This window comes from Myotis daubentonii, chromosome 3, assembly GCF_963259705.1.
Source record: "Myotis daubentonii chromosome 3, mMyoDau2.1, whole genome shotgun sequence".
Classification (NCBI taxonomy): domain Eukaryota; kingdom Metazoa; phylum Chordata; class Mammalia; order Chiroptera; family Vespertilionidae; genus Myotis; species Myotis daubentonii.
In genome coordinates, this window is record NC_081842.1 from 158,567,505 (window position 1) to 158,591,866 (window position 24,362).

At 39.2% G+C, this 24,362-nt stretch overlaps 1 protein-coding gene across 1 annotated transcript; it reads right to left on the reverse strand.

Annotated features, from left to right (window-relative positions):
- Window positions 1-613: 613 nt before the first annotated feature.
- LOC132229738 (M-phase phosphoprotein 6-like) lies at window positions 614-1,060 on the reverse strand. The gene has a single exon (XM_059686220.1). The coding sequence runs from the start codon at window positions 1,058-1,060 to the stop codon at window positions 614-616; it is 447 nt and encodes a 148-aa protein (XP_059542203.1).
- Window positions 1,061-24,362: the final 23,302 nt, after the last annotated feature.

Genomic DNA, 24,362 nt, shown 5'->3' on the forward strand with positions numbered 1-24,362 from the left:
ATCTATACCCTTAGCCTATCCTTATGCTAGTAGCACATTCTTTTTTAAAAATATAAAAACAGATGTTTATTACAGGCCATTATTTTTTTCTTATTAATTAAAAGCTTTAAACAAAACCACATAATTCCATAAGCTGAGTTAGTTGCATGCAAATATTTTAGGCCAGAGAGGCATGTTTGTTCTTGATGAATTTACATAGAATAAATTCTCATGACATTTGATTCCAAAATGTATGAAATGGCTTAACATTATTAATAATTTAAAGTAAAATGTAAATATAAGGACAATTTAAACACTTATTTGGTTATGTGTCAATTTAAGGTCAAAGATTGGAAAGATATATTAAAAAGAAAATCTGGGGTCAAAAAACTTTTAGGAAGCAAACACTGCCTTTGTACATTTGAAGATCAAGGGCTAAAAATCCACTCTTGATGAATACCATATTAAACAAAGGATGTATAACATCCATAACACATCTGTTTCAAAACAGCATGTTTCCAAAATTATACATTTTTTTACAAATAAACATTACAATATTAATAAAACTATAGAGAAACCATTGGAATGTGTTCCAAAATATGCTAACTCTCACAAGGCATCTCAGAACCATATTTTACAGCATCCATTTTAATGTTGGGGCTTTAATCTTTGTTTTAATTGGTTTCATGTCTCCATTTTCATCTTCTTCATAATTGGCACGGTCTTTTTTCTTGGCAAACTTTTTTGCAGTTGTCCCCATCAAGGTCTCATATCTTCTAGCCATTTCTTCATCTGACACATCAAGCTCCACTGTTTCATCTTCAACTTCTGCTTTGTTCTTAGCTTTCATTTGAAGCACTAATTTCTCAATCTCTGGATTAAATCCTCTGTATGACATTCTTCCATACAGAAGATCTTCACAGAACAAGAAACTCTGCTCTTCTATTATGAAACTCTCTTTCTCTTTAAACTCTGCTAAACCCAAGTACCAGTGCTCTTCACTAATGATTTTCTTTTCTTCCTCTTCTTCTTGTTTCTTGGTTTCCAAGTCCAGTTTCCTTTGCATGAAGCTCAGCGCCATGCTGGCTCCTGTAGGGTCCAGATCTCCCTAGTAGCACATTCTTGATAACTATAACTTTGTAGTAAGTTGAAATTGAGAAGTGTGAATTTCGCTCTTTTGTTCTTCTTTTTTCAAGATTGTTTTGGTTATTCTGGGTCCCTTCCATTTTATATAAACTGTCAGGATCAGCTTATCAATTTCTAAAAAAGCTACCTGGGATTTAGGTAGGAAGTTCATTTGAATTAGTGGAATTATATGGGGAATCATGCCACCATAACAATTTAAGTCCTTTGATTCATGAACATGAAATATCTTTCCACTTAGTTAGGTTCTCTTCAATTTGTGTCAACAATGTTTTGTAGTTTTCAGAGGGCAAGTTTTGTACTTATTGTGTTAAATGTATTCTTAAGTTTTAAAATTATTTTTGATACTATTATAAATAAAACTGTTTTTATAATTTTATTTACAGATTGTTTGATGTTAGTGTGTAGAAAGACAATTGATTTTTTATACTGATCTTGTGTTATGGTCAACCTTGCTGAACTTGTTTATTAGTTCTAACAGTTTTTTAGTGATTTCTGTAAAAGTATGTAGATGTAAGTTCGTGTCACCTGTGAATAGAGATAAGTCATACTTCTCTCTTTCAATATTGATTAGTTTATTTCTTCTTTTCTTGTCTAATTTATCTGGCTAGTGAAAGGTAAAAATCGGTGGTGCATGGGCAGGGTAAATAGCAATCTCAGACTGTAAATAAAGAAAAATTGAATTTACATAAAGAAAAGAAGGTGGGGGATGGGGATATCCAAAGGGAATGGCTACACAGCACCAAGCTAAAGAGTATTGTGCCAATGATGGCAACCCCTAGGATTTGGAGTCTCATCTTTATATGCAGCAGTCGGCAGTGGATTTGGGAGGCTTGGTTGGGGCTTGGACAATGTGTTTGGATCAACAGGAATGAAGATGTGCAATTGGGTGCATCTTGGTGGTTTTAGCTCCTTATATGTTTTGATTCCTACTGTCTGGCATTTCCTGTCTGACAAGTCCTTCTGGTTTGTTCTCCTGTGGCCATTGAGATTATATTGCCTTGTAAGTCCTAACAGTTAGTACTTTCAGTACAATATGGAATAGAAGTGGCTAGAGCATTCATTCAAATTTTATTCCTCATTATATGAAGAAAGCAGTGATCTTTCACCTCTAAGTATATTTCGTGTGTGTGTGTGTGTGTGTGTGTGTGTGTGTGTGTGTGCAGATATCTTTTTATCAAGTTGGGAAACTTCACTACTATTCTTTGCTTCCCTACTATTACTAATATTGAACTTTGGTCAAATAGTTATTCTGCACATATTGGAATAATCATGTGGTTTATATTCTATTAATATGGCATGACAATAATGATTTTTAGATGTTAAAACAACGTAACAACTTGCATTCCTGTGATAAATCACACTTGATTATTTTGTATAATTCTTTACATGTTGCTAGAGCCAGTTTGGTAGTATTTTACTAGAGATTTTTTGCTTATGTTCATTTGTATTTTGATCTATAGCATTTTATTTCTGTAGTTATTTTTTCTGTTTTTCTGTCACAGTAATACAGGCCTCATAGGATGAATTGGAAGTATATCTCATCCTATTTTTTGGAAGTGTTAGTGAAGAATCAATATTAATTTATAATTGTTTGTTAGATTCATAGTGACAGTTGTGAGCATGGTGTTTTTTTTCCCCCTAAGGAAACATTAAAGTCATTAATTTGATTTCTTTACTATACTATAGGTCTATTCAAATTTTCTATTTCTTTTTAAGTCAATTGCTATTGTATGTCCTCTCCAGGAATTTTTGTTTTAATATATTTTTACTAGGGGCCCGGTGCACGAAATTCGTGCACTGGGTGGGGGGGGGGAGTGTCCCTCAGCCCAGCCCGCCCCCTCTCACATACTGGGAGCTCTCAGGCATAGACCCCTATCACCCTCCAATCGCAGGATCGGCCCCTTGCCCAGGCCTGACGCCTCTGACAGAGGTGTCAGGCCTGGGCAGGGGACCCTCATTTCCCCCCATCACTGGTTCTGCCCCCAGCATCAGGCCTGGGCAGGGGACCCCCAGACCCCTCCGATTGCTGGCTCTGCCCCTTGCCCAGGCCTGATGCCTCAGCCAGAGGCGTAGACCCCCATCACCCTCTGATCACCTGATCGGCCCCTTGCCCAGGCCTGACGCCTCCACCAGAGGTGTCAGGCTTGGACAGGGGACCCCCATCTTCCCCTGATCACTGGCTCTGGCCCCCGCCCAGGCCTGAGGCCTCTGGCCCAGGAAACATGCCTGGGCAGGGGACCCCCATCTCCCTCTGATCGCTTGCTGCACCCCTCGCCCAAGCCTGACGCCTCTGACCCAGGCTTCAGGCCTGGGCAAGGGGACCATCATATCCCCCCAACCCCCAGCTCCGCCCCCCGCCCAGGCCTGATGCCTCAGCCAGAGGAGTTGACCCTCATCACCCTCCGATCACCAATCACCGGATCGGCCCCTTGACCAGGCCTGAGGCCTCCGGCAGAGGTGTCAGGCCTTGGCAGGGGACCCCCAGCTCCCCGCGGTTGCAGGCTCCGCCCCTGCCCAGGCCTAACGCCTCTGGCTGAGGCGTCCGGCTCGGGCAGTGGGGACCCGCAGCTGCAGCGGCCCCGCAATCGTGGGCTCCGCTTTAGGCCCAGGCAAGGGGCCCCTAGCTCCTGGGACTGCCAGCTTCAACTGTGTCCAGCTCCCATCGCTGGCTCCACCCCTACTTCCTGCTATCACGGGCCAGGGGAGCAAAGGAGCCTGATTCTCCGATCATGGCTGGGGGGCAGGGCAAAGGCGGCCCCAGGGCCGCCTTTGCCCTGTCCCCCAGCTCTTAGCTCCCCCCTGGGTTTCCGATCACTGTCAGTGGCAGGGGGCTTCTTCCTGCTTTCCCTTTCGCCTCCCTGCATTGTGCCTACATATGCAAATTAACTGCCATCTTGTTGGCAGTTAACTGCCAATCATAGTTGGCAGTTAATTTGCATATAGCCCTGATTAGCCAATGAAAAGGGTATCGTCGTACGCCAATTACCATTTTTCTCTTTTATTAGTGTTGATTGATTTTTTACAGAGAGGAAAGGGGAGAGATAGAGAGTTAGAAACATCGATGAGAGAGAAACATCGACCAGCTGCCTCCTGCACACTCCCCACTGGGGATGTGCCCGCAACCAAGGTACATGCCCTTGACCGGAATCGAACCTGGGACCCTTGAGTCCGCAGGCCGACGCTCTATCCACCGAGCCAAACCGGTTTTGGCCTCTCCAGGAATTTTTAATTCCATCTAAGTTATCTATTTTTTGGCATTCATTTTTTTAAATTTTTATCTTTATTGTTGTATGTATTGGAGGTGTCCCCTTGGGCATGCATAGTCACCAGGAATGACTGGTTTTATCTGAGCTCTTCAACTTTGTTTTACCCTAATCTTCCTGTAAATTTTGGCTGGTTTCTCTATATTGGTATCATACCCAGATGTTAGTCCTCACTAATTGCTAACAATTGCTCTCTTATTGACAACAATGCCCTAGAGCTTAAATTATTTCAGGGTCAGATTAATTTAATGTCTGACCTCTTTGTGGGAGTAATCTTTAACTCCTCACTTTGAGGCTTGGTTAGACCCTCAGGAGGGTTCTTCAAAGCTAAAAATCTCCATTGTTTTGACAGTGTCTTTGGGCTGAACATCCCACACTTTTTTTTCCAAATAAAGTCAGACTCCTTAAGCTACTCCATGTCATTAGCTGGGCCTGCCCTGAGTAAGACTGCCATCACACTGAGTTGGGGAAAGGAAGCTGGCCATGACTAGACTTCCATAGACTATCAATATTCTTATCAAGACTAGGTAGATTTCTAAAAAAATAAATATATCTTAGTTTTCTTTTAAAAATCCCCAGAGATCTTATTCTTTGCTTGTTTTTCATTTTTATTCCTTCCAGTTGTTTTTCTGGGGAGGCAGTTTACAGAGCCCCTCATGCCACCATTCTGGATTGCTTGTTCTCCCCAGAATGTTTTAAATTGGTTCAACCCTGTTGTTTGTATTATCCAGGCAATTATATGGAAAGGGCTCTTTGTGGTATAATTCTAGTCTTCCACAGATATTTTCTGGCTACATCAGGCTGTGAGACCGCTCCAGTCAGCAGTCCAATGACCTCAAACTACAGATAAACCCAGGAGCTGTGAATACAGATGAGAGTGGATCCTGGGAACCTGCTTGCTCAGGACTTCCTCAGCAGATGGTTCTCACTTTATGTCCTAATTTATATTTTGTGGGAGGAGTAAGGCTAAGAATAGTATCTGACTTCGGTTTTTATTTGGTTCATGACCTACACAGATTACATAGAATTGTAGGTGAGACGGGAAAGCCTCAAACAAATACATATTGCTCATTGGTCATCTATTTCAAAACTATGAGTGTGGGCTTTTCCAGTCATGCAGCCTAAACAACTATTTAATGAATGGGATTTGAAGTTATATGCCAGTCAGTTATTTTTATGCTTTTAGCTAAATCCCTGACTTTGTTCTGCTCTATATTTTTGTAGCTTGAAACTCACAGGTTATATTTCCCAGACACTTTTTAAAAAATATATTTTATTGATTTTTTACAGAGAGGAAGGGAGAGGGAGAGAGAGTTAAAAACATCGATGAGAGAGAAACATCGATCAACTGCTTCCTGCACACCCCAAACTGGGGATGTGCCCACAACCAAGGTACATACCCTTGGCCGGAATCGAACCTGGGACCTCTCAGTCCACATGCTGATGCTCTATCCGCTGAGCCAAACCAGTTTGGGCTTCCCATATACTTTTAACAGCTAACTTTTGTTTAGGCTATGTCTATGAGATGCACTGGTGGAATTTTGGAAGAAAGGAGGAGGAGAAGAGTAGTCTTTAACTCCTGTCTTTGTGGCCTGGTTAGACCCCCCCCAGGAAGGTTCTTCTTAGCTAGAATCTCAGTTGTTTTGACAGTGATTTTTGTCTGAACATCTTTCCTGTTTCCAATGGCATCAGCAGCAGCAGTGGGGCAGGATCCAAAAGAATGACCACGGATACAGTAGCAGAGGCCTTGGAGGGCAACTCCTAGTTCTTTGTCTTGAAGGACAAAAGTTTCAGAGAGATCTCAGTTGCTGGAATTCTCTGCTTCCCTCTTTCTGCTCCAACTCCAGTTTACAGTCACTAATCTTGAGGTAAAGTTACTTATTTCCCCCTCTTTTGTTCCCCCAGCCCTTCCAACATCCTTCTAACTAATTCTGAATTAAATTCTCTCTGTCTGAAACACTAAAGGTGGTTTCCCCTTTCTGACTAGAATCTAACTCATACACTTTAGTTATCTAAACATTTTCCTATAGAGCAGGAAGGTCAGAGAAAAATGGAGTCAAGTATTACCTGCAAAAGAGTTAGGGGCACTGTGGTTCATTGCTAACTGACGTGAAAATAGCAGTGGCTGCAAACCCCAACAACCTATCATGAAGTAGAGCATTTTATTCAGGTAAGAAATAAGGAAAAGCTACAATTACAATGCTTTTAGAACAAAATTTAAGGAGAGTATTTTTCAAACTGCAAGTGGGCAAATATTTTATAAATAGTACACAGAAAGCAATATCATAAAAATAAGATAAATTTTATTAAAATTGAAAATTCCTCCCCATTAAAACAAACTAAGAAAATGAATAAGCAAGCCACAGGCTGGAAGAAAATATTTGCAAAAGACTAAAATAAACACACACATACACATTTTATATGTATATATAAAATCTGGTCAATAAGCACACAAAAAGTCCTCAGCATAAAAAGTTACCAGGGAAATGCAAATTAAAACCACATTGAAATACCACTGAACACCTACTAGAATGGCTAAATTTATAAGATTGACAACCCTAGGGCTAAAAAGGATGTGTAACTACCAGAACATTAAATGCACAGTTACTAAGAATCTAAAACATCTTAGTACTTTCTTATGAAGGTTTATAGATAGCTATCCCATAACCCAACAATTTCATGTGTAAGTATTTATCCAAGAGAAATGAAAACGTATCTTCTCTAAGTCTTAAATGTTCATATAAGCTTTATTCTTAATAGTTCCAGGTTGGAAACAATTCACATCCCAACATCAAGAGATGAAAAACAATTTGTGATTTATATATACAATCGAATGATATTTAGCCATAAAACTTAATGAACTACAGTTACAAGCAATACCATGAGTGAATTTTACAAATATTATACTGCTTGAAGCAAGTTAGATACAGAAGAGTACTTACTGTGCAACTGCTATTTGATTTCTAGAAAAGGCAAACTATAGTGAAAAAAATCAGCAGTTTGCTTTTGGGGTTTGGAGTGGATTAATGGAGAAGGAACATGGAGGAACTTCCTGTGGCAATAGATATACCTTAATAGAAGTATGGGTTATACAGGTATGGACATTTGTCAAAGCTCTTCTTAGCCCTGCCGGCATAGCTAAGTGGTTGAGCATCAACCTATGAACCAGAGGTCACAGTTCGATTCCCAGTCTGGGCACATGCCTGGGTTGCAGGCTTGTTCACGCCCCTCAATGATTCTCTCCCATCATTGATGTTTCTCTCTCTCTCTCTCCCTCTCCTGTACTCCCTGAAATCAATAAAAATATATTTAAAAAAAACTCTTCTTAAAGTTTACTTAAGGGTTTGCGCACTTTATATTATGCAAACTTTTCTGGTAAAATAATTTTCAAAAACTGATGGGTATGAAAGAGCCAAATATTTCAGAAATCCACTCCTTCACTTTTGTCTAATGCATTACTGCAGAATTAAGAGTATTATTTATTTGCTAGTTGATCATGAGCAAGAAATAAATGCAAAATGTAGTGTCCTTTGAAGTTCTATAATTTTAAGCAAGAATAATTACTAGCATAATCTAAATTCAGTATTTGGCTGCAAGGGGCATACTACATAAATTCACAGCAATGTGTAGGCTGGGCCTTGGAGACAGGCCACGTCTGTAAACATGGAAGCTTGACCTGGGAAATCATTATTCTAGAAAGAGACTCAGGAATGTATAAATCTGAAGATTACTTGTATTAAATTCAAGACAAAGAATAGAAGCAAACAAAATATAATTGACATGAAAGAAACCAGACTATAAAGACAGATAAGAAGACAGAAAAAAATTGAAAGATAACTAACATGTCTTATATTGCCTTGTATTTTTCTTTCTAGATTTACTCTCTCTGAATAAAGTACCAAGCTTTAGTGCAATCTGTTAACATCTTTAGAAATTTGCTCGTTTAGTTCCAAAAGTACTGATACAAACTCTATTTCCTGTCAAGCTACTTCACCTACTTCAAACAGTTTATATGCTTTCTTTCATTTTATTTACTTTAAAAGCAGCATCAATAATGAAAAGGGAAGTCGCATAGGTAAAACCTTCACCTGCTGAGTAGACTCTTGAAGTGAGTATGTAAGATTCAAGTGTTCTGACACAAAGAGAAAAGATTGTCATTTGGATTCTATTCCGTAAGATCTTGACTCAACTGATAAAGCAAGAAATGCAGTTCTGGGCCAGTTCTACTACAGCTAGTCCAGCCAGCACTTAAGAACATGAGCTTTGCAATAATCTACAGCTGAGTTTAAATTTCAATTCTGCTCCTTAACAGCTGTGTAACTTCAGACAAATTATTTAGTCTTTTGAACTTCAATATCTGCATCTGCAAAGTGCAAATAATGCTTACCTCAGAGGGTTAATGGGATTAAGTGAGAAAATACAGGAAATTATTCAATACCTGACATTAATAGTAAGCATCATTATTTTCAAAGATATGAATAACGAGGTGGCTCTACACAGTTCAGATGCCTGTTTTTGTTATAACTAACGTTTATTTGAATCAGAGTTTCACAATCACCAAGATATATTAGTTGAAAAGAAGCAAGACAACATAAGGACAAACTATGTACAGATCATTTTTGTCTAATTTATTATGGGCCTAAGTCTTACAGGACTTTTAAGCTTCAGAGTATTTCACTAAATAGATTGATAAACTTCTAGCATTGAACAGACTGTTGGAATTTCTATTCAATTCACTTTTTACCCTTTCTCTCCTGTTCTAGGTAATGGAGTTTTCTGATCTTCGTGTATTGTTGCTGCTAAGGCTATTAGTCTTAAATTTAAGACTCTTAAGTCTGTCTTACTATTCATTTAATCATTTAATAAACATGCATTAATTTCTCATCTTCTGCAAGCTGCCTTGTTTAACACTGATAATATAAAAACTGAATATGATAGGCAAAATCTCTCTCCTCAAAAAAAGTAAGTTAAGTAACTTTAAATCAGTAGTTAGATGCTTAATCTTTTAACTAAATTACTAAAACTGACAAGGAGGAAAAGTATAGGGTTATAAGATTTTATTTTGGCAGGGGTTTGGGGTTTGAGCAGATGAGAATCCCCTAAGAGAGTAGCATTAAACTGAGATTTGATGGTCAGTAGGTATTTGAAAGTGCACCATAAACCAATGTCTTAAGTACAAGACTTGTGATACTTAAAGTTACTTAAAGCCTATATGATTGAAGCTCAGAGAGAAAGAGGGTAAGGACTCAATATGAGAATTACTAAGGTAGGCTGGAGCTAGATGGTGAAAGCTTTTTAGGCAATATTAGATATTCTACATTTCTGTTTTTACATTTCTTTATAAAAACTTGTTTTTCTTAGTGGAAAAAGGTTTAGTGCTAATTCTGCAGTGTGCTGCCTTTGCTGACCCTCATCACTCTGTGTACACTTTTGCCTTTGAGCTCCCTGGTGATAGCTACCCACCTGCTCTGAAGGCTGACCTTCCTGCCTTGGCAGCCTGTGCCCTATTCATGTTTCTTGGGCAGTTAAGAGCACTCATCAGTGGCTCTCCAGGCACAAGTTAGTGACACCGTTGTCTATAATCCTTGACTGCAGGTCAGTGCCAGTCCATTTTCTCAACCAGGACTGGGATCTCATCAATGGTCAACTTTTTCTAATTTGACTGAACAGAGGAGCCTATGATGAGGATTGCACCCTCAGGCTCACTTCAGCCTCCCCTGTGCATCCATCCTCCATAACAGCAGCACCAGACACATAGTTCCCTTTAGTTAGACTAGGAGGTGCCCAGCATTAACTACATCTTACTTTTCTTTCTTTCCAATAATTCTTCAAGGTATTCTTAGCTTCTACTTACCAATGAGAAATGTGAGATTTGCTCACTTACCCAAAGTTACATGGTAAGTACCAAGCACTAAGATCTAAATCCAAGTCTCTCTGCTTCAAGGGAAAAGTAACTGCAGCAACAACAAAAAGACAATGCTATTTATTTTGCCCCTACGTATAGAGGAAGAAAAGCCTAAATTCAGTGCTATGAAGACCAAGTAGACTAAAAAGTGTCCCCCAAAGCTCTGTTACTCAGGACATGTGACCTCTTGATCACTTTTCTTATTTTCCTTTTAGCTATTTTGTTTTCTATCTGTTTATAGATTAATTTCCACTTCTTCATTTCACAAGTCTTGCAATACTTTCAAAATACTTTATCTCTCTCTTTCTCCCACTCAGATTTACAAGTTGGTCCAAAACACATAGTAATTTTTCAAAATAAACTGCCAGAGCTTTAAGTCAAAGTTTTAATTCTATGTTAGACAGGTCCTGCTTTTTGCTGACATTTTTCTCTGGTACTTTCTCAATTTTTTTCAGCAACACTAGCAAAATTAAGCGATATACAATAAAAAACTATTTGTTACTTTTAAGGTGGACAAATACATTTTCCTTTGATTCTCTTTTTCTGATTACTGATATATACCAACCACAATGTAAAGGAAATGGATTATGTGGAGAAGGGCAACAGTATCAGATAATCTAAGATAATGTCAAAACAAGAATATTTTCATTATCACAGGAAAACTGTCTATATCACAGCTATTGAGAGACTCTATAATCACTATAATTTTCAGAAAATGTCCTTAAACCTGCATGTATTTTTTAAATAAATATTTTCAGAAAAATTTCCTATAAAAGATTACCAAGTATTTGACCTTGATTATTACTTTTTCAGAAAACTATAGTCCTTGAACTAATCACTGTCAAATACAAAATGTTTACAATAAAACAGAATTGTAAAAAATATAGAAATAGTATGTTACATATAGTAGTATTCTCACTAATGTTAACCCATCAAAAATATGTGACAACTGGGATGAGACCTTAGAGAAAAAGATAATGGATTTTAATTTCAGACTATGAGATGGAGAATTGTTGAATGGCTTGTAAAGTACGTGTTGGTTTTGATCAGCCGCTGCAATTTATTTTGTATTTCATTTGGGGCTTCTCAGTATTCAAAACAGACTCCTTATTGAAGCTTTTTGTATAAATGACATATTTTCTGGAGCATCCATTCTCCAACATTTAATTAATGTGTCCTTTTGGCACTTAAAATATCATCTAAATATGTTTTGTGTATGGAAAGGATGGGTAGTTTAAACCAGAGAGGAACAAAAATAAACACTGGACTCATTTTCAACATATTATCAAGAGACACAACAATAGACAAGCATCCACTGTTATGATAAGCAAGAAATGAATCTCAAATCCCATTCAGGGTGCTGAAAATTCCACCCTTAATATGTTTGTAAACACATTGTCATAAAATCAAACTGCTCGCCTGATGTTGATGCCACATCACTCAGAAATAGTGCAGGGGACCTGATTCTAAGAAATGTAATTTCCCTGTTGCTTACCTTGTGAAGAGCCCTATTTTTAATATCACCTACATATGAACTAGAGTGATTGTGACAACCTCATCGCTAGTGCAACAAGAGTTGTGGTTACTTTATAGTGTTTTGTTTGTAGAAAAACACAGAAATACCATATGGAGAAACACATACTTCATGGGTCTGATGCTGACGATTTTGAGTAGACAATCAATCTTTTGGCTATATTCAGAATGCAAAAATACTAACCATTACGCAAAAATACTTTCACTTTCAGGGATATTGGGTTCAAAAAACCCTACTGTGCACAAATTCTTATGTGTATTATATAATTCAGTGCAATTTTTAAAAAATTTTTATTGTTGAAAGTATTACATAGGTCCTCCTTTTCCCCCATTAACCTCTTCTAGCCTGCTTCCATCTTCCCCCCACTCCCCCCTTCCCAGACCCTCACCACCCCATTGTCCCTGTCCATGGGTTATGCATATATGCATACAAGTTCATTGGTTGAATTCAGTGCAATTTTAATTAGATAAATGTATTGATAATCTTCCATATACAAAATAGTATGCAATTTACAAGTTCCTAATTCTCTTTTTAAGCATAATAATATGCAGTGTTGAAATACATAGTATATAGAGATAGAAATATTGCCAATAAAGTAAAAAATATTTGTCCAGTGTAGTATTTTCATTGTATCGCTTTTAAAAAGCTGATAAGTGTCCTATGTAGTATATGTTCCATCTTAAACCACTCTAAAAATTAAGATAACTTAGCATAATATCAGACATATCCATTTCAACATATTAATTAGCATCTACTATGACCATGAGACTGGCTCGAACTAATAATGGCAATGTCGCTGCTGATGGTGAATATTTTTAACGTTTAAATCATTAATAACTAGGAGTTAGTAAATGACATTCTTCATTCTTCCTTTCAATAGATCTTCAGTGTTTTGTGTTTGGTTTTTTTTAAATATATTTTATTGATTTTTTACAGAGGAAGGGAGAGGGATAGAGAGTTAGAAACATCGATGAGAGAGAAACATCAATCAGCTGCCTCCTGCATGCCACCTACTGGGGATGTGCCCTCAGCCAAGGTACATACCCTTGACCGGAATCGAACCTGGGACCCTTGAGTCTGCAGGCCAATGCTCTATTCACTGAGCCAAACCAGTTAGGGCAGATCTTTAGTTTTTTTTATAGGTGACAATTTAGGTATTAGATGACTATTTGTCCTGTGTAAGAAATCAAAGGAAACATTTTTTTCTTTATTGATTACGGTATTACATATGTGTTCTTATCTCCCCATTGCCCCCCCCCTCCAGTCATGCCCTCACCCCCCTTGTGTCTGCGTCCATTGGTTAGGCTTATATGTTGTACAGACAATTATGCTCTCTGGTTAGTCCCGGCCGAACTGTGACCTCCATCTCTTGTCTTTGTACTGTCTGAGTGCTGTTTCCAAATGTTTTACTCTGCTACACATGCCTGTATCTCCCAGGACACTGCACAATGCCTGGTATTTAGTCATGCTTGTTAGGGCCTGGCAGGACTGCATTCTCTCCTTACCCAGTACAAGCAGCTTTAGATTATTTTCCTCGAGAGGTACAACTAGACAGCTCCCCTCCATGAGTGATATTCCACTCTACCTGCCTGTTGGCTGTTCCATAGTCCACTCATTCTACCCAGAAGATTAGCTAAAATCCACAGTAAACAATCTTGAACTTCTCAGAGGTCCTGACATTCTAGACTTCCCAGGATGCAAGACCAGTTTTATAGAGCTTCATAGACTCTTACCCAATTAGGCTCCATGTTCTTTACCAAATCAAAAATGAATTGTTTCTTTGAGGAATACCTGGAGATATCTAAAAAGGAAGACATAAAACGAAGGGAAAATGTGGGCTGAAAGGACTGAAGTTGAAACAGGAATTCCTGGCATACTTCAGCCATTGTCTAAGAGTAGCAGTAGGTCATCCAAAACCAAATCTCACAGTGTTCAGACTCAATGGTAGGAGTAATTTTAACCCCAAGGTCAAAACAAACAAACAAACAAACAAACAAACAAACAAACAAACAAACAAAAAATGTATAGTTTATATTCTCTGGAGGTAGATATAAAATAATGAGAGTAGTTTTGATAAACATTTTATATAATAAAAGCCTAATATGCTAAGTGTACAATCATCCAGTCATCCATTCAACCAATCAAAGTATAATATGCTAATTATATGTTAAGGCCGCTCAAGCACTTGCTATGACGTGCACTGACCACCAGGGGGGGCAGGCAGTTGACTGGTCAACCAGTCGCTATGACGTGCACTGACCACAGGGGGCAGATGCTCCAAATGGTAGATTAACTTGCTGCTGGGGGTCCAGCCAATAGGGACTGAGTGAGATGGGCCAGACACACCTTGGAGCCCTCCCTCAGTCCCTCTCCAGCTGGCCAACCTCCCACGTCCCTCCCTAGCCCTGATCATGCACCGGTGGGGTTCCTCAGCCTGGCCTGTTCCCTGTCGCAATTCGGGACCCCTTGGGTTTCAGCCAATCCTGCTCAATGCAGAAGCTGCCCCATTGTGGTCAGTGTACTTCCACAAGGGGAGCACCACTCAGCCAGAAGCTGGGCTCACAGCTGGCAAGCGCATCGGTGGTGGCCGGAGTCTCTTCTGCCTCCGCAGCAATCAGGCATCCCCTGAGGGCTTCCATACTGTGAAAGGTTGCAGACTGTGCTGAGAGACTCCCCCACCCCCAAGTGTGTGAATTTCATGTACCTGGCCTCTAGTTTTTTTAATAAAAATAATGTAAGCTTTCTGTAGATTCAATATATTTATTTTGTTAGCTGTCTTCCCAGCATCTAGAACACTGTCTAGTCTAGTACATAGATGTTGCTCAGTAAATGTTAGTTATATAAATATTAAAAATGTCAATTTCATTGGAATGTTACAGATCTATCAGCCTGGTACTCTCTTCCAGCAACTGTTCTCTTTCACTGTCACAATTAGAACCAGAGCCATGGCCCACTCCTTTTCTTTCCCATCCAATCAAAGTGAATGGGGCTGAGCTTCCAGGTTCTGACTGAACCTGAGCCAATGATTCCCTTCCCTGGAATTTGTATCTTTGGATAAAGAAGGGAATCAGGTCAAGTTTCTTGGAATGACTTATACTAAGATATAAAATTCAAGAACTGTTAACAACTTTGTTTCCCACATTAACAAGATATGGAAATAGATTACTGATGGAATTCCTACACTGGCCTTAGTTGTCCTCAAGTCCCAAATGAATTTATGTTTTTTCCATTGTGGGACATTTGAGCATTTACAAAACAATTTTTTTCAATTTTCTAAAACTAGGTCAAGGTTTTTCTTTACCTTTTAATTATAATTAAAATAATTTTTATTTTTTCTTCTTCCTTCTATCCCTCCTTCATTTCCTTCCTTCTTCTCTTTAACATTATCCATTGATCCATCTATTTTCTATTTAAATTGAATATTCTTTAAAAGAGATGTATTATATTAAAACTGGAGGCCCGGTGCACAAAAATTTGTGCACTTTGGGGTGAGGGGGGCCCCTCAGCCCGGCCTGTGCCCTCTTGCAGTCTGGGACCCCTCAGAGGATGACCACGTGCTGGCTTAGGCCTGCTACCCAGAGGATTGGGCCTAAGATGGCAATCAGACATCCCTCTGGCAGCCCGGCAGCCCTCGGGGGATGTCCACTTGCCAGCGGGGAGCCGGCCTAAACTGCAGTCAGACATCCTTACCGCTGCTGAGGAGGCAGGAGAGGCTCCCACCACCACCACTGTACTGGCAGCCATCAGTCTGGCTTGTGGCTGAGCAGAGCTCCTCCCATGTGAGAGCACCCTGACCACCAGAGGGCAGCTCCTGCATTGAGAGTATGCCCCCTGGTGGTCAGTGTGTGTCATAGTGACCAGTCATTCCCAGTCCTGCTGTTAGGATCAGTTTGCATATTACCTTTTTACTATATAGGATAGAGGACTGGTGCATGGGTGGGGGCCGGCTGGTTTGCCCTGAAGGGTGTCCCCAATCAGGGTGGGGGTCCGCTTGGGTGCCTGGCCAGCCTAGATGAGGGGATGATGGCTGTTTGCAGCTGGTCACACCCCTTCAGGGTGCGGGTCCCCACTGGGGTGCCTGGCCAGTCTGGGTGAGGGGCTGAGGGCCGTTTTCAGGCTGGTGGGTGACTAAAGCTCCCAACCTCTTTTTTTTTTCTTTTTTTTATTCTGGGATTTATTTACCTTCTGTGGCTGTCTCTGGAGCTGAGAGCTGGCTTTAGCTCTGAGGCTTGGATTCAGCTCTGAGACTTCGGCTGTTGAAAGCAGGTATCTGGGTTGGTTTGGGTTCTATAATTGTAACACTGTTGCAGTCCTACTCGCTCCTGCTCTGACTGCTGAAAGCAGGTTTCTGGGGTTTGTTTAGGCTCTATAATTGCAACATAGTTGCTTAGAGTGCAAGCTCAGAGGCCGGCAGTGGCAGGCGGGGAACCTTGGCTTCCTCCGTCACTGTAGCAAGCAAGCCTCCTGTTCACTTCAGCTGCCTGGCTGCCGGCTGACATCTTGGTTGGCAGTTAATTTGCATATCTCACTAGATTAGCTAATGGGAAGGGTAGCAAAGTAATGGTTAATTACCATGTTTCTCTATTATTAGATAGGATGAGTAAGCAATGATAAATTGTCAGTTTCCTGCTATCTCTGTTCTGAGCATGTAGCAAACAGTCATAGATTGAGGAAAAGTTTTAGTTCCTCAAATATGATTACTTATTTGTCTTGATACATGCTCAAGGGCTTAATGTAGAAGATTAATATTATCAACAGGCATTTTTTATTGTTTTCTTTATGATAAGTCTAAATGCTATACTTTCTTGATAGAATGATTGATATAATTATTACCCTTAAGTGCCAATTATTTAAGCATGAAAGTATTCTCTGCTTAGTCTGAAACTGCCAGGATGCTCTTAAGTCAAAATGTCTAAAAAATGTGTATGTTCAAAACACAGTCAGGATTTGTAACACTGACCCTCTTTTCTGAACTAAAAATCAGTAGATTACTTAATCTTAATAAAAATTATCTTTGCTACTTGAAAATCTCAGCCTTTAAAATGATATTGTAAAGACCTTTGAAAGAAAAGGAATGGAAGTTTATTTAAATGTATGTGATATTTAAAAAACAAACTTGAATTAAATAAAGCACCAGTAAAACACAGTATTATTGTAACATTTATTAATAATTCTATATAATAAAAATCTAATATGCAAATAGACTGAAGGGCAGAACAAATGAACAACCGATTGCTATGACGTGAACTGACCACCAGGGTGCAAGCACAGAACATGGTGGGTCTAGGCAGCAAGTGGCAGAGCGTGGAAGGTGGCTGGTGTTGGCCATGGTGGGATAGTGGAGCAGGAGAGCGGGGGTGCCAGAACAAGGCGGGGCACCAGTTGCTGTCATCGGGGTGAGCCTCTGGTGATTACTCAAAATTCTTTGCTCCCACGAGCCATGGTCCCTCCTGGCACTCGCACCTGCTGCCAGTGCTGGCCGTGCTCACACCCACTGCCAGCCCTGATTGCCCCTGAGGTTTTCTCCACCTCCCCCTGCTCCTGAGGGGTGATTAGGGCAGCAGCTGCTGTTCGCACTGCTGATGGTGCTGGCCCCAATCGCTCTGAACTATCAGCGGGTGTGAGCGTGGCCCGGGCCCTCAGTATGTGGAAACGGAGGCAGCAGAAGCAGGGCTGCTGGGAGACAGGGGACTGGGGACTGCGGAAGGAGAAGCCAGGCTGGGCCATGGAGGATGGGCCGAGACCCGCCCTTGTGCCCACAGCAGCCTTCACAGTTCCTTTCAAGATGCATAAATTTATGCATTGGGCCCCTAGTAATTAATAATGGCTAATGTTGATAGTATTTATTATGTGACATTAATAAGAGTTTTATATTATTGATCTATTTCATTATCATACAATTATCTGAGGTAAGTATCATTATAATTCTCATTCTATAGTTAAGAAAACTTTGAAGCAGAAAAGTTAAACAATGTGCCAGTTTCACTGATAATTTATGTATCACGATTTGTTGGGGTTCCAGGGAACTCAGATGCTGGGCTTTTACACATCTATACTTGGTTGGAAGAGACTGAAATAACTCAATTCAACCCTCCAAATATCCTAGAATAATAGGAAGAGTTCAGAAAATAAAAAAGAAAATGGAATGGATATGAAGATTTAACAAAGAAAAGTAAAACAATTTTCTACTCCTAAATGAGAAAGAAGGCAAGAAAAATGTCCTTTAGGTCTTCTTTGGTAAACAATTATTTCATTTACCTTTAGGGGAATGAGTGTCTCTTACTGCAGCAAAGATGAACTTTGTTACCAGAAAGCCTAGACTCTTCTTTCTGGCTATGCCACTTCCTATCTGTGTGAGCTTGCGCATGGCACATGACATTTCCAACATTAGATGACTCGTCTTTAAAATGAAAGTAACAATTCATGCCTTATGTACTTAAGTGACTTTTTTTTAAGGAACAAAATGTCTAGGCATGTAACATATTTATAAATTGTGAAATGCAAAAGTGCATTACAAATATAAGGCATTATTTTTTAACTAGATGCCCGGTGCACAAAATTCGTGCACAGAGGGAGCAGTCCCTCAGCCCAGCCTGCACCGTCTCCAGTCTGGGACCCATTGGGGGATGTCTGACTGCCAGTTTAGACCTGATCCCGCAGTTGGACATCCCTCTCACAATCCAGAACTGCTGGCTCCTAACTGTTCGCCTGCCTGCCTGATCACCCCTAATCACACTGCCTGCCTGCCTGATTGCCTCTAACCCTTCTCTCTGCCTGCCTGATTGCCCACAACCACTCTGCCTGCCTGCCTGATGCCCCTAATAACTCCCCTGCCTGCCTGATGCCCCTAACTGCTCCCCTGCCTGCCTGATTGCCCCTAACCGCCTCTGCCTGCCTGCCTAGTTGTCCCTAACTTCTCTGCCTGCTTGCCTGATTGTCTCCCCTGCCAGCTTGATCACCCCTAACTGCTCTTCCTTGCCAGCCTGTTCACCCCTAACCACCTCTCCCTTGGCCCCTGCCACCATGGTTTTGTCTGGAAGGAGGTCCAGAAGATGTCCGGAAGATGTCCGATCTAATTAGCATATTACTCTTTTATTAGTATAGACTTATCTTTATTGTTGAAAACATTACAAATGTCCCCTCTTCTTTTCCCATTGACCCCCTCCACTCTGCCCTGACCCCAGGCCTTTACTACACTATTGTTTGTGTCCATGGGCTATACATATATGCATGTAAATTCCCCAGTTAATCACTCCCCACCAACCCCACCCACCCCTGTCTTCCCTCTGAAATGTAAGGCATCATTAAACTGAAGTTATAGGCTTTGAAATATTAAATATCAGAATTGCCAATTAACCCCCAAAACCTACTATGCAATGTTGTCTTTATGTACATTGACATCATATTATTTGTTTGAAAATATGCCATTTAAATGTGTCATATTATATTTAAAATACCTTTTATTAGTCAAATAGATATTCTAGTAGTTACAAAGTCTTAAGTTGCTAATAAAATTCAAGTTTAAATATGTGCAAATTTGCTTACTGGTATTCTGGAGATTTTTCTCTTATTTTAATCATGAGTAATAATAGAAGAGTCACATTTCTAAATTGTTTTCATATTAGATTGATAAAGAATAGTATCATTAGGCAATTGCCTTTCCAATTTAATGCAGAGCAGAGGTGAAAGCAAAGGTGATGGTATTATTAAAATAGTCAGTCCTCATTAATTTTTTTTAAATATATTTTATTGATTTTTTTACAGAGAGGAAGGGAGAGAGATAGAGAGTTAGAAACATCGATGAGAGAGAAACATCGATCAGCTGCCTCCTGCACATCTCCCACTGGGGATGTGCCCGCAACCAAGGTACATGCCCTTGACCGGAATCAAACCCGGGACCTTTCAGTCTGCAGGCCAACACTCTATCCACTAAGCCCAACTGGTTTCGGCCTCATTAATTTCTTAATTCACCTGAGTTGTATTATCAATCAGAATCTTATGTAGTAAGATGGAGTCTTTCTCAGGAATTTATAATACAGCTTTTTTTAATAATGTTGAAATTCATTAATAAATTTACAAAGTTCTAATTTATAACTTCCTACAATTTTTTTTTAAAAAATAGATTTCGTTATAGCAAAAAATAAAAACTTACTTGGTTTTATTTTATTTATAAAATGTTATTGAATTTATTGGGGTGACATTGGTTAATAGAATTATGTAAGTTTCAGCCATACAATTCTATAATACATCATCTGTATATTATACTGTGTTCACCACCCAAAGTTAAATTTCCCTCCATCAACATTTGTCCCCCTTTGATCATGGTGTATGATCAGTTTGCTATTTTGTTGAGGAATTTAGCATCTATATTCATCAAAAATATTAGCCTATAATTTTTTTTCTTTGTAGTGTCTTTATCTGCTTTTGGAATTAGGATAATGCTGGCCTCTTAAATGGAGCCTGGGAGTCTTCCTGCCTCTAGAATTTTTTGGAATAGTTTGAGAGGGGTATACATTAGTTCTTCTTTGAATGTTTGATAAAATTCACCTGTGAAGCCATAGGTCCAGGACTTTTTTGTTGGGGGTTTTATTTTATTTTATTTTTCCATCACCAATTATCCCCTCTATGCCCTCCTCCACCTCCATCACTTATCCCCTCCCCCCATTTATCACCATAGTATTGTTCATGGCCATCAGTTCTCTTTCTCTTTCTTTTGCTCAATCCTTCCACCACCACCACCCCAACATGCCCCCAACAATCACCACCGGAGCTCCTATGTTGGGTGTATGGGCCTTTAAAAATCTTTAAAAAATACTTTTTTAACCTTTTAAGGCAACAAATTTTCTCCATGTAGTATCTACTCTGCCTATTACACCCACGCTCAAATTAGTCATCCTATCTCTTGCTTCAACTCCAATACCAGGTATTTAAAAGAATTCAATCATTTGACTTCAGAAAGTACACTGTATTCTCTGCAAGTTCATGAATTCCATGGAAACTAAAAACAAACATTTTGAGATGGGCTTTTTAATTTGCTATAAGAAAACCCCATATTATTTTATATTAGACTTGGTCGATTTTCTTCAGCTGATTTCTTAGTAAATGAGTTTGGATATTTTCACTGCAAGAATTTGTATGTGGTCCTCATAGAAAAAAAATGTCAGTGGTATTATCTTGTCTACCACTTACTAACTGGGTGACTTTGCCTAAATTACATAACTTTTCTGGGCCTAGATTTCTCCATGGATAAATTTAGCATATTAATCATATCTGTGTCATAGATTGATTGGAAAAAATTGATCAGTTTATATAAGTAAACTTCATAGATCAGTGCCTGCCACATAGAAAGTGCTCAATAAATTTAGCTATGTTTTCTGTTATCAGATTAACACTCTCATTGTGTAAATAAGATTATTGAAATCCATTGATATACTGGGTCTTACCCAAGGACACTCAGCAGTATCAGGATGAGGCATGCCTGTCAACCTCATTTTTTTTTGAATCAGTAATAATCAACTATTACTTTGTGTTTCTTAGTTCTTTGCACAATGCCCTGGAACATACTAGTAGGTCATTAAATATTTGTTGAGTAAGTAAATTAATGACTATATAAATAATATATTTCATTGATTAATAAAACTATCATTATAAGTATACTCCAGGTAAAATGATAAAAGCTCTTCCTTTCATCCTTTTGTAGTTATTCCTCACATAGTTCAAATCAATTCAGAATAGTTAGTGATACCATTATTAGCCAGTTATTAATAACTAGGGTCCTGATGCACGAAAAAACGTTCAAGAGTAGGCCTTCCTTCCCCTGGCTGCCAGCACTGGATTCCCTCTGGCACTCAGGACCTGGGCTCCCCTCCAACCACTGGCATGCACCCGGGACCTGGGCTTCCCTCAGAGCCCTGGCTTTCTCCGGAAGGTCGTCCAGGAGGACATCTGGTCTAATTAGCATATTATGCTTTTATTATTATAGATAAAAAAAACAGAAAAGGGAAGGCCAGACATATAACCATGGCTATCTGGGCAGCTTCACTAGAAAGCTGCAACTTTACCCTCCCCGGAGAACCACTGGTCCTTTCCTTGCAGACCACTGGGGTAAAGGGCCCAACAAAGGGGAGAAGGAAGCCTGCAGAGTAAAGTAGGGGTGAGGTGGGGAAGGTACTTACTATTAATCTAGCCTGAGGAACTATGGAGTGACCAGAGGGAGTGAGGCCACTTCAAGCCCTTGAAAATTTAAGGATACATAATCCCCTAGGCCTAGACAAAGGAGCTTGCTCCCTTGGTGATCTTGGCTCTTGTAGTTCTCTTGCATTCACCCATGTTCCTAGAAGCCTCATGGCCCTTGGACAAGTGAACCCCACATACAATGGACTGATGGACTGCAGCTATAAACACAAACTAAGCTAGCCTGATGCTGGATTGGACTGTACCCCAACATGGAACAGAAACTCTGGGCAACTGTTTCCATCTTAGCCCTAATGAAGACACAGCTGGATTTTCTCCTTGGCTGGATAAAGCAAAATGGGATCTTGGAAACTCAGTGGTTTAATTCCACACCAATAAAGCTTTCTACAATATCTCATCCTCCTGTGGGAGTGTCAGAATATTCATTTTCTAGTGACATCACAAGAAGTCCACATGTCTCACCTTCAGGTGGGGACAAAGAGAGCTCCCCACTGATAACAAGTAGAAAGACAATTTTAGTAACCTTGACACCCCACTTTAATCAATGATGGAATTTTAGAGTGTAGTACATCTACTTCTCTTAGATTTTGCAATTATTGACCATCTGATTGCAAGTGCATCTTGGTTTAAGTCTAAACTTATTTCCAGGTATTGCTACAATAAAGACATTTATATCAACACTATGTAGATTCCGCTGTATATGGGATAAAGTCCCTAACCACCTTTTGCTAGTACCTCACAAAAGCGATGTCCAAGGACTGTTCAGATTGGCATAACTTTTAAAACTAATCATGAAGGAGATTTTGGCCTTGTAGATTGAGCATAAAAATGACAAAATACTGATCATTTCTGAAGAACAGAAAAACAAGATTATAGAAGGAATTAATATATAAATAAGGAGAAAAAACATGAGAAAAATGAGAAGATAAAAAGAAAAGTGAATAGTTTTTAAGCTTCATTATTCAATCGATGTATATTTTTTATGCCTATCTAGTTTTGTATGTGTAAGAAAAAAAGAACATGTAGCCTAGTAAAGATGAAAGCTTGTTATCATGGGGTCTTATGTTAATTAAATGACCATTTACCATTATTTCTTACCATTCCTTTTGTGATTACATTTTAAAAAAGTGTTTGTAGAGGTCCTCATTCTGAGCACTCAATCTCTTACTGCCTGAATTGTTTTGCCTTCTTGGATATGGCTCAACCTGAAAGAGAATGAAGGGTTGATAAAGCAAAGAATCCTTCTCTCCACATTTTTCACTCTGTTTGGACTAGAGCCTTCACCTTTCCCATCACTTTGAAATAGAGAGAGAGATAACTGAAACACACACACACAATAAATAAATATATATATATTGACATGATTATTCTGTGTTATGCACCTCGTCCATACTGGCTATCATGGAAATGAAGATGGATGACAAGTACTTTTCTGTATGCTGCTTATGATCTAGTATTTTGTCAGGTCACCAACAGGATGGATTACTCCTTCAAGGCAATTGAACTTGCTAGTTACAGACCATGGTTAAATGTTTAGAACTTCCTGAAAATAACTTATTTTTTAAAAAAGTAATCTTGGATTACAAATTAGAATCCATATTTTTCTCAACTTTTAAACATTTCCTGACTTTTTAGATGTTTTATTAAATATTGTTCCTTTTGATTGCTTCACTCTGTGTCCTTTCCTAAATGTAAATATACTCATTAAGTGATGAATCTTGAAATAAATAAATAAAATTTAAAAATCCAGCATTATAGGTAAAGTGAGTAACCCATAATCATGACTCAGAAGAACAGAAGAACAGATTTATTTTAGTTACAAATTCCTAATAATCTCTCAAATGTCATGCTAATGACTCAGTGTTTATTCATCCATCATACAAAACACCGCATACTGAGAAGCCTTCAAGGCTACTTTAGAGTCTCCCTTGTCTGAAGGTCACCTGCAATTATTTACTCACCCACCTCTCAGAGGCACTGGATGATGTGACTAATGTATCATTGGTAAGTGCTTAAAATGTTACATATTAAAAGTCAGATTTACATCTTGTATTTCTTTATAGAAAGTCATTGGAAAGTTTGGATAATGAAATAGTCTTTGGAGACCTTCAGCAAAAGAACCTGTCTGAGAGGTTGAGAAATCATTTTTAAAACCAAGCTCACCGAGAGAGGACTGCAGTTGCTGTAAAGCATTGGCCCCCAATGGTATCTTACCCAGTACTCTTGATATACATTACATTACATCACTGCTGCCATCTGTACACAACACTATTTTTTAGTGGGAAGTGAGTGTGATCAGATGCAGCTCATGAGACTATTATGATTTTATTTTAAATGGATG